The following is a 17,843-nucleotide window of genomic DNA, read 5'->3' as shown; positions in this document are numbered from 1 at the left end:
TTAATATGTCAATGTTTAAGTGCGCTCTTCTGAGTTTGTGCTCGGAATAACCACTTTTATCAACAGTATGCTTTTTTTAAGGGGGGGGGGGGGAGCGCAAACCTGTTCAATGTATTTGGATTTTGGGTTATGTGCCGCACCTTTGCATCGTCCCCGAATTGGCACTTCGAACACCAGTTGGACTAGGTAATTATGGACCATCCGAATGCTATTAGGTAGCAATCAAGCCTTTCCTTGGCTCGTCCTGAGTTTTAGTTCGTAAAACTTTCCATAATAAACTGCCTTTGCCTGAGAGACACTCTCCACAGTTCGCGCCGAACATGAAACCTTTTTATCCTGATGGCTGTCGCTATTAGTAGAAAGCTTTCATAGAAAGCAGAAATGAAACCGTACGCCACTTCAAATGTGACATTTCCGTAGCTTAAGAAATATCTGTGACTGCATAATTTAGATGTGATGACCAGGTTTGATTGGCCGAATGACCAATAGTGGAATTGACCAAAGTAGGACGTAAGCTTCCTGATTTGCTTCAGATATTTCAATCACCCAGTGATTTGGATCAGACGAATTACCTTGCTTTTGGGCAATTACTCTACAGGCCATCGTCGTCAAGCGACTTTCAACCACACACTATCGTCGATTTTTAGTGGCAAGTATTCATCAGACGGATTTGGTGGTTGGAGCTGCCTCTACACTGACCAGTACAAGGCACCACAAGGGCAGCCATTGGGAGTCACCGTGGAAATTTATCACATGGATGATAAAACCAGATACGAAATTTATTAAATAATACAAAAAAACCTGTCGATAAAGATATAAAAGTCATCCTTCCTAGCAGGCTAAGCCTGCCGTGTGGGGGTCAGCCCTTTACAGACAATGCGAAAGAAGACTGCACCAAAGGTGATTAGCAGGCCCAGGGCGCCGACCGCATTTATGGGATGGGTGAAGAGGAGGCAAGAAACGAGGATGGACAGACACTGTCGGATTGTCATGATAATAGAGAAGGTGACGGCTCCAAACTCGGCTATGGTAATGAAAATCATTATCTGCCCGAAGCCGGAGCACACTGCGGAGCCCACTACGTCGAGAGCGAACTGGGGCTGGTCCCACGCAAACCGCAGCGAGGAGGTCAGCGTCCCGTCCGCCAACAGTGGCGTGACGGTGAATAGCACCGCCCAAGTGCATACGCCCCGCATCATCTAGAATACCAAACGGACACACGTACGATCATCGTATGCCGACTGTGATCCTGAAAACACTAGGTGATGAAAGAGGTAGTATACCTGGAGAGGTGAAATTTTGTAAATACGAAAGAGATTGTCTTGGAATGTGGATGTGTAGGAGTCCAGAACGATGTAGCCACAGATGAGGACAAGCCCACTAACCGAATTTACTGCAGCCCTCCCACTATGCTCCGGTGGCGATGATAGGATAAATACGCTTACACCGATGCTGACAAGTGCTAGGAGTCAACAAAATTACTGTGATGGATTTCTGGATTAAAAAATCTTACCAGATTTTGTAGAGTTCCTTATTAAGCATGGAAATGGTGTTTGAGGTAGCATCTTTCAAAAACTAAATAACAGCTAGGATTAGTTGAGGGCATTTCCTAACAGAAAGTACAAGAACGACAGCGCATGTTTAAAAGTTCTTACGAAAACGTACCGGTTGTGATGTATTCCTGGGCCTTGTAGGAACGACCGTAGAGAATCTTACTCATCAGCATTACAGGAATCGTCTTACAAGACTTTGAAAGGACCTGAATAAAAGTAAGTACTAAAAGTGATTTAGTGACGTTTTCTGATTCCTATTTGAATATTGACTAAGAAGTCATCCAAGTATCGAGGCTAGCGAGACAGCTAAAATTAGACGGTCAAAAGCGAACAAAATTTTTCTTAAAGGGCTAATCGATGACATTGACACCGTCTGACGTCGGTATTTTTTTCTAAAATGAAAACACCCCTTTGATATGAAAGGTAGGGGTGTCAAGCCACACATAAGGAAACCAATTTGTATGCAAATTTAGATGTGTTTCGGTTAAGAAAGCTAGACATATAGTCCGCCGAAAAAAGGCGCTTTGGCAGATCAGATTTTCAGTAGCAAAATGTAGGGGAGAGGGGGGAAGGACTAACTTGGACAGGAAAAGTGATGAAGAGGAGGGCCTCATACTGGCACCAACTGGAGAGAATGTTGCTGAGTGCAGGATTGGCGTAGCAGGAGAGTGGTGCCCCACCCTGTCCGTCTGCAGCCGCCACCGCTGCCTCCAACCGTCGAGGTCCTATGAGGTGGATGCAGACAGATGCCATGATGAGGGCGCCTACGCGGTTACAGAAGACAAGGAACTGTGGCTCCCGAAAGCGTCTCCCTCCGTAACTGCTGGTCATTATCTTCTCCTGTGTGGGCGAAGTTTATTAAAGCAATAACCCCCCTAAATAGCTAACATTTAACAGGTTTAGCAATTTTTGAATCAACATTTCTGGGGCGTTGGAATACACCCTTGGCGTGTTATTAATGAAGTTCAGAGCTGCATTACTCTCTCGCATTTGAGGCCCAGAAAAACTTCTACTTAGGTGATAATGACTTTCAAAATGAGGAAGCAAAATGTCAGACAGTACTTTAAACATGTATCCAACTGAATGATCATTCACTTGAAATTGGCCTCACTGAGCTAGATGTGTAGTGAAAGATAGTCTTCCAATTGACACTGAGAATGTTTTAAATATGGCTAGATCGGAATGAATGATGGCATGTGAAAGTGGCAAGGCAGGTGGAAGAAAGCAATGGTGACCACAATCACTCACTAATCACGAAAATGACAGGCTCGTAATCACCTTACATTCACAACCAGTCGTTTGTTTGAGGGTGATAAAATTGGCAGCTTGTTTCCCTAAGATAGCTCAGATGAAAAGATGAGGTGCTACCCCATTTGCTCACTGGTGAATACAAGGAAACAAAACTTTGACCCCTTGGGGGTATTCAAAAAAGCTCATATTTACCTACCACTAGAGTGACAGTACGACGGTTTCAAGGCTATCAGTGGTCATAAACAATTATACCCAGCTGTGCGTGCGTGCACACTATAGTTCGGTGATAAAATCAACAATTTGTCGATTTTGCCGCACAGATTTTGAGTTAAGGATACAGCATTAAAGCATTTGGACGGGGTGAGGGCTTGTAATAATGACCTGAGTCAGGGACCGATTAAAGAAGTAGGTGTGAGAAAGGCCACAAACAGCCCGAATGCATTCAAATAGGTGGATTATTTGTTCTATATTCAACCATCCTCCGTAGAAATGCGACTTGAACATCAAGGTAATGTTTCCGTAGCCAATCGACACCATCACTGAACCAAGGAAACTGCAAACCAAAAGCGGTAAATTTAGCTTTTCTTCTTAAAAATCACTATTTGAATCCTACATGTCTGAGGGACCAATCAAGAAAATGGAAATAGGAAAATTCATGGTACGAGGTAGTGTATTACAAGAAAAAGTGAGTCATGAGAAATACAACGGCAAGTTTAATGGACGCTTTAAGTGAAGTGTAAACGCTTAGCACAAAAATAGAGCGCCACCATGTAGAGAATAAGGCGTGATGTTCTTCAGTCTGCAATTGTAAATGCAGAAATTCAAGACGGTTTAAAAGCACCGTACTATTTACTGGAGCATGGCTGTGTCATAACCCACTCCTGCACTGAGGACAAGATGTCCTCATGCAGTGACGTGTAGATGATCCAGTAAACCAAATAACATTTTAAAGAGTTCACAGTTGCTGAGTGAGTGAGACTATTCTGATCCAACTGAATAAGGTACAATAAAACTAGCAAGTGGGTTCCACAATATTAAAAGTAGTTTTAAAAGTGGATCTCATAGTTACAAGCATCCAATTATCATGAATCACATCACCAAGAAGCTTAATTGGATGTGCCGGAGCTTACGAAGCCTCCCTCTCAAAAAAGATAAATTTAAAAGACGTTGAGGGAATAGCGGAGTCTCAAGTCGCACCTGTAAAACGCCCCAGAGAACGTAGGCGAAGTTGAGACCAAGAGTACACCCCACGAGCCCCAACCAGCGATGCTGCTTGGCGAAGACCGCGAGCGCGTCGGAAGCGCGAACGAAAGGGGTGCGCCAGGGTGACGGAGGTGGAGTTATCGGGGGAGGATCGAGGAGGCGATCGTAAGGCAAGTGTTGGAAGAAGCAGATCGTAAGGCAGCGTTGACATACCGATGCCAAATTGCCTACAGGGGAGTAGAGGGGACTTTGCTAGAGGACAAGAGAAAATAAGAGACTAGTCGGTGTTACTATTGCTGCCTACCTGTCTCAGTCTCCCATTGCCGTAGGAGAGGCTGTGCAAGACGCCTAAGGATCCATATCGGCGTATAAGTGAGAGCATAGCAAAGCAGAATGGATGCAAGTCGCACAAACCAGAGATCACTTGAGATGTTGGATTGAATGGAAGAATATATCTGGAGCTGCACCAACCCGGCACAGATAATGTAGACAATCGAAATCGCACAAAAACTGGAATGAAAGTAAGAATTACTAAAGTAAAATGAATCCATGTGCAAAACAACCGAATCGACTACTCGTTATTGAATTTCATCACAAAATTATTTATTTTCAGCCAATGAATCACCCCGAAAACCATGTACACAGAAGGTAGAATCTGGTATGCTGTGATATGGACGAGAATCCAGCAAAACTATCCTAAACAGAATAGACAGAAAGTGCCAAGCACTGTGAATTGCAAAACAACTTGCCTAACAATTAACTTATCACCAATGTATGCAGAAAATACGCTAAGAATATCCTGTTAACTAATTCAAAAAGGCCAATATGAGTGCATTGTATGAAACACCTGACTTTTCAATCACCACCAAATAATATTCAAACGAAATCAAACACTCATAGAAAAGCTTACCAAGTTGGTTTAATGTGCCCAAAACATGATTTGAAAAATGGAACTTCCTTGGATGATTCACCGAATCCCGGGAACATAGGTGCATAAATACCTTAAAGTGAAATCCAACAGATCTTAATTTATGCAAGACAGCGATATTAACGCATACCCACTAAAGTCTAAAGTAAGGGGGACTTTGGCAACCAAAAGCAACTGTAGTACTTATTTTTAAAAACGCACATCAAACATCAATGAAGAAAATTTCACAAAACGAGTTCAAGCATATGGAAGCTAGCTTCGAAGCAAATTAACCTTGACTAAACAAATGTGCACAAGGTATACAGATACGGTCGTTATGGTCCGAAGTGTAATAGTCATTACAAAAATCCAGCGAAAATAGGAAATAACGACAAATAACCACATTCGACCTAAAAAAGCCAAAAGGCAACCTTGAAAAGCTGATCGCCTTAGATGATTTAAACGAGATATTGGTTTAAACGTATTAAGGCAAACTTCCAACAAATAGCAACATACCTGCACATTTCTAGATTACATAGCTTCTACGCTATGGTTTAACGAATATTTTGCTGTTAATAGTCCAATTTTGTCAAAAAATTTACAATTAGGCATTTGGTTTAAATTTCGGAGACCAGTAATGTTTTAATTAGTTTCGTTTTCATTGTCATTGCTATTTTAAAAAACGCTTTGTTTTTTTGAAGGCTAGACTACAAGATACACATTTTCGCTCCGAACTCTCTACTTTAAACTTTTAGTCTTAGAAGCTTCCCATTAATTCGATTTTTACAATGAATCCAACCACTAAAATACATCAAGTAATGATGCAGCAGAAACAGTTACAATCGTTTAGATCCTCGAGACTTACCTGTTGAGAGATCGAGATATACGTGGCGTCCCCAGACCTCCCTGAAGACGAAAGAAGACTTAATATTGGAGCAGAATATATGGATTCAACATAAAGGAGGTATTTGGGCCACTGACATGATCCGAAGACCAGTTCACCTAACTCGGTAGAGTGGCCAAGTCAGAAGCGGCTCCTCACCGGAACCGAGAGTTAAGTAACCAACGTGTTCTACAGCCCCTCTCCTCTTTTCAGCATCGTCCCCGGCGCTCCCCTTGGTCAACCTCCCGCTTTAGCCATCACAACGTAGTCGATGCTAGTCAGCAAATTTCTACACAACTGCGGAGATGCTTGACTGTAACGTCACTGGCAACTTTTGGAAAATTAACTGGATCTAGAGTTTTGGTCCGGTTTGAAAACTGGATTTAGGAACGGGGAATTGCATCGATCATCATGCGTGTCCATAGACTGACGTATGAATATTGGCCTAAAAACAGATTTGTGTAAGGAAGGGCTAGATTCAACACAGTTCCGTGGAGAAAGGATTTCACATCTGTTCCTTCTTGCCACGTTATTCCCACTTTGGAGCTGCCCAGTTATATCTATCTGGGCTTTATTCAGCTAGTAAGAAAATGGAGTTCACTTTATCAACAACTTTATGCGGGTACGGTAGGGAAGTCTGCAACGAAACTTTCAGATAGCCCACGGCTAGTGTCGCTTCAGTTGTTAATAGCTTTTCTGCAGAACACGGGACGGGGATAGTTGCCAAAGGTAGACGTCAATTTCAGTCCTTCCGTTTAGAATCATCACTACTCTCCCATCTGCAGCAAACGCACTTCTTCCTCCCTGCTAAGGTTTATCACCCAGCCGTGAAAATCAGGATAGATGTCCTTTAGGATCTGGTTAACTTTGCTCTGCCTGAAGACTAAAGAAGACATAATACTCAGGCAGAACATATATATCCGATATAGGAAAGGTATTTGGGCTACTGGCATGATCTGAATGCCAGCCCACCCGGCTTGGTACAATAACCAAGTCAAAAGTGTCCCCTTACCAAAACCGAGAGTTAAACAACCAACTTATTACACATAATGCTGGAGCAGATTACATATATTCGACATCAGTAGAGCTTTAAGGCTACTGACATGGACCGGAGAAGAGCTCATCCGGCAAAGATGCAACTGCAGAGCATCCAGGTGGCTCCTTTCCAAAATTGAGATTGGAATAAACATCCAGAGGATTACATTAGCGCTTTGTACTACTCACAAGAATGCGATAAACACTTTTGTTTTAATAGTTTTAGCTATAGTTGCATTGATTGGATTGTCCATATCGTAAAAACGAATAAAGTACTTATCGCTTTTACATTTCTTGGTGTACTAACATCGAACGACAAACTGCAATTCCCATTAACTTTTGAGGCTGATCGTTAATACTTCGCCTGTTTATAAAGCCATAACCAAGCATGAATCACATTATTGTGATCCTGTACCGTCTTAACTGCGTGAATGACACAATTCAGTAGATTGCATTCTCGTTTATGGGTATAGAGTGCCGAGTCTTCTCTGAGGTCGCTGAAATTCAAATTCGCATGGAGGAATACACATTACTAATGTACGGAAGGGGTGGGAGTGCTATACGTTAGTTGTTTAACTCTCGGTTTTGTTAAAGGGCCACTTTGTGCCTTGGATATTGTGCCTTCGCCGGAAGGGCTAGTCTCTGGGCCATGCCAGTTGTCCCAATCCCTACTGTATGTTGAAAATATATGTTATACCCGAGTTTTGTAACCTCTTCCACCTTCAGGCAAGTCTCGGGGCCCTACACTAGTGGCAGTGGAAAGCGAACTCAATTTTAAGGGACATCCATCCTGATTCCTACTGCTGGGTGATTAACCTTGGTGGGGCGGAAGAAGTGCATATGCTGCGGATAGGAGTTCCGGTGACGGCTTCAAACAGAAGGCCTGAAATGGACGCTTACCTTCGGCAACCACCCCAGTCCCGTGTTCTGTATGAGAGCTATTAACAACGGAATCAAAACAAGCCATGGATCATCTGGAGAAGTTTCGTTACAGAGTTGCCTACTGTACCTGCATAAAGATATTGATAATGTTAACTTGAGATACCGCCAACATCTCGCTACTAACTGGATAAATATGACTGAGCAGCTCTGAAGTAAGAACAAAGCGGCGAGAAGCAACAGACACTAAACCTTGCCCCCACGAAACTGTGGTGATACCCGTTCTCCCTTACACAAATCTGCTTTTAGACCAGGGTCTCTACGTCTGGTTATGGATACGCGCAATGACCAGCGCATTTTCCCGTCTTCTAATACAGTTCCCAAATAGAACGAAACTACAGACCCAGTTGAATTATCAAAATAAATCAGTGATGTTGCAGTAAAGTACCACCTCCGTTACATGGAAATTCGATGACTGATACGGGTGGCACGTGGGTGTTTTTCTTTTAGCATTGATTACGTTGTAATGGCTGACACGGGAGGTTGACAAATATTATGGCCCCCGGACGTCTTCAGGCAAGTCTCGGGGCGCTACAGGGAGATTATTAGCATGGGCCAAAAGCCATGCCACAAAGCAGGAGTACACTTTGTAGAAAGTGTAGTACTCTTGTAACAAAACGCAGTTAAATAATGCGCTAAAACAACAAAAATCAATTGTGGAAAATTGTGTGCTAACGCACTGAAATGCATTTAAATAAAATCTCATTCTGAACACAATGAAAAATATTGCCTTCTTATTGAATAATCCATCTCGCAATTTGAAGACGAAACTAATTTGTTAATTCAACAATTTATCCCGTGTATTACCTCTTCAACATCTGAGTATTAGGTATTTTATATTGTAAACAATAATAATCTTCCATCATCTGATTACATTTTCAGCCAACGCATCAATGAATCATGGATAGGTAGCGTATTGACATTATTGGCTCCTGCGGTCCGCTTCTGACCATACTTCTAATCGCAAAATTTATTACCTTACAATCTCATTTCATATTTCACCTTTGCTAGTGCTGTTTTTTATGCTTTCTAGCCAAGCTATAATTAACCAGGTGGTCTCAATCTAACACTGTGGTATCCATTTTCCGTATTTAGCGATAAGCTTACGACAAGTATTGACACCAAGACATGGTTTTTTTAGCTTACTCCTAATTCACTGGTCATAATGCACCTGTAGTACATTAACTGTTTGTTCACCTCTCGGTTTTGGTAACGGGCTAATTAGGGGCGCCATCATTGTACCTCTGCCGGGTAGCCTGGCCTCCAAACCATGCCAGTGGTCCCTCAGCCCTTCTGCACTTCAACAATATATTTTCTGCCTGGATATTATGTCCCCTTTTGTCCTCAGAAAAATCTTGGGACACTAAAGTACTCTCTCAAAGCGAGAAATATGCTCTCACTTGGTAACTCAGATAGATCATTGCAAGGAGTTACGTTTCATGCCTTTGCAACGCCCCATCAACTGATACCTATCAGAGGCTGTTTATTTTTGAGGTTTGCGGTTTTTTCAATGGAGACGACCGCTTCATTCGGGTAATCCTTCTAATAAGACAAAAACAAGAGAGAGGTAAGCTATATTAATAGATTGAAATATAATTCATCTGTTTGGGCAGAAGAAAGGATTAGAGGACCCAAAGGATGGGAATGCAGAGTTCGAAAGTACGTGGGCACATAAGTGGTATTTGTGGTCATGAACACCGAAAGTAGGGCGACCGGAGAGACGAAAAGTTGTGGCATTTCAAGCGCCATTTGCGGCCTATTTGACTTAGTTGAACTGTAAATCCTTGTATCTACATAAAAGAGACACGATGGAGGTGGTGTAAGAATTGCTCGTTCGCACCACCCGTGGGCGTTCAGCTCTCTCGAAATTGCCCTTGACCAACTCATAATACTTTCCGTCACACAGAGTCAGTGACTTCAGTCGCCAACATTTCAGCCTAAAATGTACAAGCTTGGCTGAATTGGTAACGATATTGCACACCTATGCTGAATACTCTCATGTCAACTCAATGCACCTCAGCCTATCAATGAATTTGCGGCTCTTGTCGCTGAATCGGAGGGTCTCAGGATCCCATTGAATTTCCAGGGCTGTTAAATTTGGACAATTCAAGGCGAAGGCATGCAAAACCTGGTCAACGTGTACACGTGTGTTGTACTTGAAAAACCATCCGTCGGGAGATCCGAGTACACATATTCTGGGGAAAGAAAAGTACGCAATATAAACCAAGTCGAGTTCAGAGATAAAAAATCATGCCTCTTTGACCCATGTAGATAGACCGTAAACCATGAGAAAAGTGTTTCCACTTGGCTACATTACGTACAATTTTTCTCAAAATTTTAAGGTAGACCTTGAATTTAATATGATAAAAACTCATTGAGTTCCAGCAGCATATTCTAAAATATATCTGAATACTCAAGACAAATTGTATAATTTCTTTTAAAAATTGGCTTACCAAAACTTACTCTATATTGTGTAGAAAAGTTATGACAGTGGTCCAGAAGTATTCCGCCAGCGTGGGCTTTCCTTGGAGCATGAGACCACGAAGCTGCGAACCATAGGTCTGCAAGAAGTTCATCATCGTCGATTCACTTAGTGAGGGTGTAAAACTCAAATCCAGGGCGATGAGGTCGTTGAACTTTTGCAGGTCCACAAGGTGCCTCAATACCTACAATAAGTGGGTACCGACAGGTCACTGCATTTAAAGGCCGAGCATTCGCACATAAGTGATAATAATGCCTAACTATATGAATATCCCATCGTTTTCTACAACAAAATAACCTTCAATAAAATCTCCCCTCGAAAGTGTAAAATATTGTCTATGTGAGATCTTGACAAAAGAAAATGAAAAACAAATGGCACCGAATTTGCAGTCCCAATGTCGATGAATTCTTAACTTATCATTAAGGAAGTCAGTATGCCCCGCGGCTAAGTAAGTAAATGAGGGGATGCGGGAGAGGAAACTGTCCAGACACTCCGACGAGAGTTCGGTAGAAGTTATGTCCAACTCGCAGAGTTGAGAGTTCTCCCAGGGCACCTGCATTATATACTCATCCTCAAGGCCTAGAAAAGATCCAATATATCAAGAACAGATTTCGATTAGAAAGAAAGTTTTGTTCAAAATCTCTAACCTTTGTGGTTGCTTAATGGAGGATCGGTGAAATAAAGCAACTGGAAACTCTATACATTCCAAGGGTTTCTAATACAACCATTTTTTCGAAAAAAACGTCTTAAATTTTAATCTTAGCATCCCCTAGATCATCTAACAGCCCATATGAAATAGGTTGAATTACGGAATGTGAAATTTGTACAGTGGCATAATACCCAACAAAAACTCGGAAGAAGAAGTAAAGAGATGTTAGGCTTAAACTGATAAGAAGGGTGCAATGGTAGACTGACCGCAGTGGCAAAGAAGAAGGGTCTTGAGTTTCTTGCAATTTGAGATGATAAGAGGGAAGGCGGCGCCCTTGACGTTGAGGCAGTAGTTGAGGGCAATGCATTCCAGCTGGAGGCAATTGGTGGCCAGAAGCTCCACGTGGCTGTCATCAACAAAGCTGATGCCATAGAGGTTGATCACACGCAGGTTCGGTGTGTGGGCGCGAATCTTGCTTATGTTAACCACCTGCAGAAGGAATGGCATTTAGCCCAAAACGCAATGCTCATAAACCTAATTCATCCTACGACCTGACAAATGCAAGCACTGTACTTGAGCAATTTGTCATTTCTTCCATTGAATTGGCGTAATTCGTTTGGGCTACAAGAACTCCTAGGTAATTAGCCTGCATTGTCATCTAGTACTTGGAACCACGAATCGATGGTTTCACTCAGCGCTCACTGGTAAGTACTTTTTTGTCTTAATTTATGGCAAATCGTGTATTCAGAAAGTCATAAGAAAAATCTAAAAAACTAGTTGTTTTTCTCGTAGACATGCAAACTACTAACCTCATAAATTTCCTCCTCCTCTTCAGCGGCCCTTTCAAATGTACCTAGAGGAAGGAAAATAATTTTTATGCACATGCTTTGCACTATTAACGCAGCATTTCACTCAGATGTTTTATAGTTGCATCAAGTTGCTGAATTACTATTTTATTAGTTCAAAATTTGAAATTTGACTCAATGCTTGAAATATTGCTGAAGTTCCTCCAACTTTCGACAAAACCTACACATTTGTTCAAATAACCTTGTTTGAATGAAAAATGGTTAAGAGCCTCATCCACTAAAATCAAGTCAGTAGTGGAATAATTATCTTGGTTACTAGTAAATATTCTTAAAGTTACATTCATCAATGATCGCAAAACTTATCTACCTGCTTTCCTTATTCACTTCCCATATTTGATCCAAAACCCCATATTTCGGACTAAATAATCTAATATAGCTAGAGAAGTTCAGACCAACTCCTATCAATAACAAATTGGTATAACCTACGAATCACAAAATAAGTAAGCAATTATAAATAAAAAAAGCTAGAAATAAACTCAATCCGCTTCCATCTTTTAGCCTGGATGAAAATAGCTCTCTTGACCATTCGACCGACACTGCCAATACAATTGAACTAAGGTAAAAGTGCCACCCATTTTAATCCCTTTTCCGAAGTTTTGGAACCAAACCCAGTTTAACCATTAATTTATTTGTTTTTTTGCTCCTTTCTTAGAAACCACTTGCGAATCTCTCTGAGATATGGCAGTTAAGCATAATATCAGTTTCGGTATTTTCCAAACCATACTTAAACAGACAGTGCATTTTAGGCCTTGACAGTAAAAGGGAATTGTCCGGAATGTCAGTAGGCATTGTTAAAGTCAACAATTTTTTGCAAAAGAATAGCTGTGTGCCTGAACTGTTTGCATTCACGTGGCGCGCTTACGCTAATTACTTCAATAAATTTCCTGAGGTTTAGGGCCACTTGGACAACTATCTAATTGACAGCCATTCAGCAGCAACTATCTCGATAAATATGCCCTTTAGTTTACTAAACGGTAACCAAATTTTAGCAAACGAAGGTTTCTTGTAAAACTAGTGCATCAAAGCGCGTGAATAGGTAAAGAGTGATTGATGTCTCACCAATGAGATGGAGGACCTCAAGGGAGGATAGGCAGGGGTAGATTTTGCGCATCAGACCCTCCATGAAGATGACGTCGCTGAGGCAGATGCATAGGTAGGTGAGAAGACCGGGAAAGGCCATGAGATCATTGAAGTCGTGGAGTTGCATGGCGTTGCTAAAGTCGAGGGTGAGGTAGCGCAGATTAGTGCACTTGTTACCCAACTCCTCGAGCACCGGGATGGTAATTAGGTCGCTGTTCAACTCCAAGTAGCGCAATCCCTCTCCCGAGCGCTGGTTGACGAGATTGAGGAAGTCCTCTACTGTTGGCACCTTTAGGATAAAGTGCAGCTCTAAGGAAGGTCACGATCGGTTCCTTGTTTTAGCCATCGTTCCAGCAAAGATTTTATCAGCACCCAGAGCATTAAAATAAAAAAATTTCGCTTCCAGTAAAAGTTCTGGAGAGGTGTGGGTATACTATCCTAGCATTTAGGCCAATAGCCTTCGCAGTAAAACGGTTTCAGCTAGCAATGTCGTTGAAGTTCGTGTAAATGTAAATTAATAAGTTAGTTTAATGCGAGAGGACTTCCAAATTTTAGGATTATAGATCATTGTACAACCATAATTCTTTCAGTAGAGAGGATGCGGTCATCGAACTACTATTATTATTCCTTAACATTATTGACTTATAAATTGGCGCCTGATAAACTATACTTACCTTTCTACTGTTTATGTGTAGATAGACTTATTGAGAAAAGAAGTGACATATACCAATTAGAAGTTGCTGACAAGTCTCGACTTATTTGAAATGAATGTATTAAGGCTAGAATATCCATCACCCTTCCACAAAAAGGACAGGATTTAGATGCCGTTTAGAGCCGAAAAACATATTAATAATTATGTTGAAACTTACTATTTATGGCACTTTATTATTTTGGGCGGATTCAAAGCCACAAACAAAATAACGGTAGTCTGCATATCATTTCCCTCCACCGAACACGTTTGGGAAGTATTAGCATATTTCAGAGCGCATGGCCAGATGTAGTTCAGCAATTTATCAGGAATAACTCCAATTGCTGCAGGTGGGCTGGTACTACAGGTCAGCCCAAATCTACAGGGTGGTGAAGGGTCAGGGTGACTATGACAAACACGTGCCACTGGCCATCATAAGATAAAATGCAGCGCTTAGACCTTGCCTCACATTTTCCATTCAAATGATGTAAAAATATTCTGCTTTAACTGGATCTATTGTGAAATAACTATAAGAACCCTTTCCATTCAAACGTCGAGATTCACATTCTAATTGCATTAAATTGCCCAGACACCCTTGTACTGACCCGTGTATTTGTATTATTTTGCCTGTTAGAATCGGCTTCGATGCATTAAAACACCTAAACAGGTCAAAGATCTTTCTTTTTCCCGGCAGCCAAGTCATCTTGTCGGCTGCGTTGCCAATGCCAAAGCGGGCGCATGCCTGCCTTATGGATCGATGGCTGACAGCAACGACGCAGGACGATTGCAGGAGATTTGGGCATTGGTTACAGTGAAATCTTCGTCACGGACCGGACATTGACTAACAGAATCGTGTACTCCACGGCGGTTGTCTCAACAGTCAAAATACGAGCACTCTGCTGCGTACGCATAAGTACATAAACCTTCATCCATATTAAGGCACCCAGTTTATGCGATTTCGATAAAGTGGTGGTGATTTCGGTGAATGCTGAAAGAAAATGCAGTTTTGGTGTTCCTAAAAAAAGAAAAATACTCCAATATCTTCATTGGAATGTATTTCCCCTTAAGATCGGTGCCGCTTTCTGTCATTGTATTTAGGCAAAATTTACGCAAAAGATTAACTTTCGTAGAAATTAATCTCTTCAACATCTCATCTTAGTCAATATGAGACAGGGTAGTCGTTAACGGCTTAAGTTGTTAATTGCCGAGAATCAAACCTATAAGTTTTTCGAAATACATTTTTATTACTTTGAGTAAGTTTTTGCTTTTCAGCTGGAATATAATCCGGATAGTAATTTACTAACTTTTAAAACATCAGGTCATTTTACTTAAATTCTAAAGGTTGAATCGAACATTCTGTCACTGCATTAATTACTCCAAGACGATATCCAAGAGTAGGATATTTAAACAGGGAAAATAGGGAACTGTATTGAAGGAACTGAGCATTGTGAGTCTGCTTGTTAAAGTAATCAAAGTGCTATTAAACAATAAATTGAGGTGAAGCAATTAAATAAATTTCTCTGTTTACTGCTTGAGCAGTTTATACCCGCCACTATGCGAAATATAGTGACAGAGGAAATAGATATACCTTGATGCCAAGGGAGAAATCACTAGGAGTTAGGTTAGGTTTAATGTTAGATTGTGGTGGGATTTATACCGATCCGTTTTGGTTTTTCTAAACCAAAAAGCCCACATTTAAGATTTACCATGCCTGACACTTCAGTTATTGTAGAATTTGTAAGAAGCAAATTTTTTGAGACCTTGTGTTAGCTTGGAGTGGTGTAGAGGCCACCAAAATCACTGACACTCTGGCCCATGAAATTGGGGATAAGTATTTGTCAATAAAGGAGAGGAGACAGATTAGTCCTTACAGAGAGGCCGCCATGTTCGGGCCGGAGATTGAGACAAGACCACTGCGATTCATCATAGGCGAGGCGGCGCCACTGCTTCGAAACGCGGGCGATAGTACAGAGCTCGCGGTGCGTGAGGAAACTGAAAATTCGCAACAACAACTTCTCCGGCAGCTTTGTTATGCGCAAATTGCTCGTCTACATACGAGAGAACAATTTTTAAGTGTGTACAGGCTATCACTTTAGATTTCATAAAATAATGCAGGAAATACTATAATATGGAAATGCTTAAAATGGGGGCGGTGTCACTCGTCAAAGCCCTATTCAGGCCCCTTTTACTCAAACAAGGATTTCTCTGAGTTTTCGACACTCCAGACGATATTTTAAAGCCTCCTTAGTGAACACCAAATTTAACCAACGTTATGTAGACCACTAGGCGCCGTTTAGGAATAAACGGCAGCCTTTGCTGCAGCAACGTTAGCCCCATATTTGATCTCTTATCCCGGTACCTTGCCACTCGAAACCACCACAAAATGTAATTTGTACCATAATACACATAACATTCTAGAGCCAACAATACTAGAACCCCTTTGCAAGCAGTAAGCTCAAGTAAACGGTATTTAATGGCTTTAATCTCCGTAATTTAGGCGCCTAAATTACGCTTGATAGTTTAAAAAACGGTAACGTCAGAAACAAACCGATGTACCGCAGGCAAGCCTACACCTTCATGGCCTACAGTGGCGGAGAGCCTCCTTTGCAGATTCTGGGTGACACCTAGAAAAGAGCCTTTTCTGCCGTACATGGTCCCAGCAGATGTCGACTCGGTCAAAATATTCCCGCCTTCCCTAATACGTTCTATTGCTTTTCCCTTGTTGTTTCGATAAATACGGCCTCCGTATGAACCAATCAAACGCATGGCCAAAACGTGCACAGGACTGTGATCCCTTGCAACAATTGGTCGCCTATCCCTTTTGCAACGACCTTCTCTTCCTTCGACTGATGCGCTGTTACTTATACGGTGTGCATTCACTAGCACCAAGGTGAATTCGCGTCTAGTAGTTCAGCCGCGTGGCTGCAAATATCCGCAAAACTTACCTAATGAATTGGATGTGAGTTAACTATGACCGCTTGTTTTCCGTACTCGGCATTCGGTGAAGGATTGTAGCATAAGCCAATAGCTTTTATTTTCTATCACCGTTCACAATCGATACGAGGAAGTGGCTAGTAGTGGTAGATAAGTGAAAACTTCAATGAAAATTTGTAAAACCTAAGACGTAGCATTCCAGTGCAATATCCAAAATGAGAGCTTTTAAAATGTGGCGATGTTTTGGGTTGGAAAGGAAGGGTGGTAAAGATGTAAAACTAACGGGAATAACTCCGGTAGACACGAATATATTTGTTTTATTCGGATTCCAATTAAAAAGTTAAATATTTGGACCAAGCTTCTCTGGTTTTTAAATAAAAGGTAAATTTTCCACCTAGAAATAATACCGTTATAAATGTAGCTAACTCCACTGGAGATCGGGTTCCTGTGCAAGCAAGGCCATGCACATGATTTATCCCCAAATGGCAGCTTTCCAAGCGCACTAACGGTGCTGGAGGACACGATAAATCGGACAAATATTCTCTCCTTTTAAGCGCTTGTTTATCCAGTGAGGCTTAAAAATCAACAGATTTGTAAATGTTGTGGCGCTTTTCCATAAACTTTGTTGCCCCTGCCACAAAATTTTATTTTCCTGGGATTCCTCCCTGCATTCATGACTCGTGATTCATTATTTGGGTGAAGGATGAAAGGGTATCTTCCTTCGTGGTTCTTCCTCGTCAAATGGGAGGACGATAAGTTAAAAAGGAAGCGCAGTTTTATGTCCACTGCAGAGTGAAACAGAACTTCGTAAACTCTAGGCCGTTATATTGACAATATGGGTGTAAATAAGGTGGCTTGTCCTACTTCCGACTTGAAAGTGAAGTATTTCAATGGATGTAACCCTTAATATTGACTACTATGGAAATAATAAAAGTTTCATGAAGCAAATTAAGCTGTTTTTAGTGAAAACTTTAGATGCAACGTAAAATAATTGAAGATTTGACAATTTATTGCAAAAAATAAATACCCTACGCGGGTTGGATATAGGTAGCTATTCAGTAAGGCGTGATTATTATTTTTAAACTTCAAATTGGGCTTACATTTACGCTTAGAGGAATACAGGTATTCCGTTGGTTTAGGCAGAAACTCATACAACTTGCTTTTGGGATTATATGACCAATTTTAAAGACTAGGTTTCCAGATCAGTTCATTCTGTTATCAAGATGCAAAGATCGCTTGTGGTGAGCGCTATCACCGCACTCTTCAGTCAACGTTTCGCATATATTCAACTTCAGAAAGATTAGTCGATTATTTGGGCCGTGATGTGCAGCCTAGTGGGCGAAAACTAATTCATCCGTATCTTTAGGCTAAAG

The 17,843-nt window shown here is 41.4% G+C and overlaps 2 protein-coding genes across 2 annotated transcripts; both read right to left on the bottom strand. All coding sequences in view use genetic code 11, as the record gives it.

Moving 5' to 3' along the window:
* Window positions 1-839: 839 nt before the first annotated feature.
* On the bottom strand, window positions 840-5,438 carry EGR_01816 (Adenosine 3'-phospho 5'-phosphosulfate transporter; the record flags this gene model as incomplete). The annotated part of the gene is made up of 7 exons (XM_024491065.1): window positions 840-1,199; window positions 1,284-1,462; window positions 1,666-1,759; window positions 2,133-2,393; window positions 4,002-4,234; window positions 4,312-4,517; window positions 5,431-5,438. The coding sequence occupies 7 exons, from the start codon at window positions 5,436-5,438 to the stop codon at window positions 840-842; spliced, it is 1,341 nt and encodes a 446-aa protein (XP_024354521.1).
* A 4,098-nt stretch (window positions 5,439-9,536) lies between these two features.
* On the bottom strand, window positions 9,537-16,188 carry EGR_01815 (F-box/LRR-repeat protein 20; the record flags this gene model as incomplete). Its single annotated transcript, XM_024491064.1, has 9 exons — window positions 9,537-9,708; window positions 9,787-9,966; window positions 10,235-10,437; window positions 10,606-10,832; window positions 11,169-11,391; window positions 11,712-11,755; window positions 12,828-13,137; window positions 15,408-15,584; window positions 16,093-16,188. The coding sequence occupies 9 exons, from the start codon at window positions 16,186-16,188 to the stop codon at window positions 9,537-9,539; spliced, it is 1,632 nt and encodes a 543-aa protein (XP_024354520.1).
* Window positions 16,189-17,843: the final 1,655 nt, after the last annotated feature.

The sequence above is a fragment of the Echinococcus granulosus genome, assembly GCF_000524195.1.
Source record: "Echinococcus granulosus chromosome Unknown EG_S00007, whole genome shotgun sequence".
In the NCBI taxonomy this organism is placed as follows: Eukaryota; Metazoa; Platyhelminthes; class Cestoda; order Cyclophyllidea; family Taeniidae; genus Echinococcus; species Echinococcus granulosus.
The sequence above is the reverse complement of the archived record's forward strand: the minus strand, read 5'-3'. Positions and strand labels throughout refer to the sequence as shown.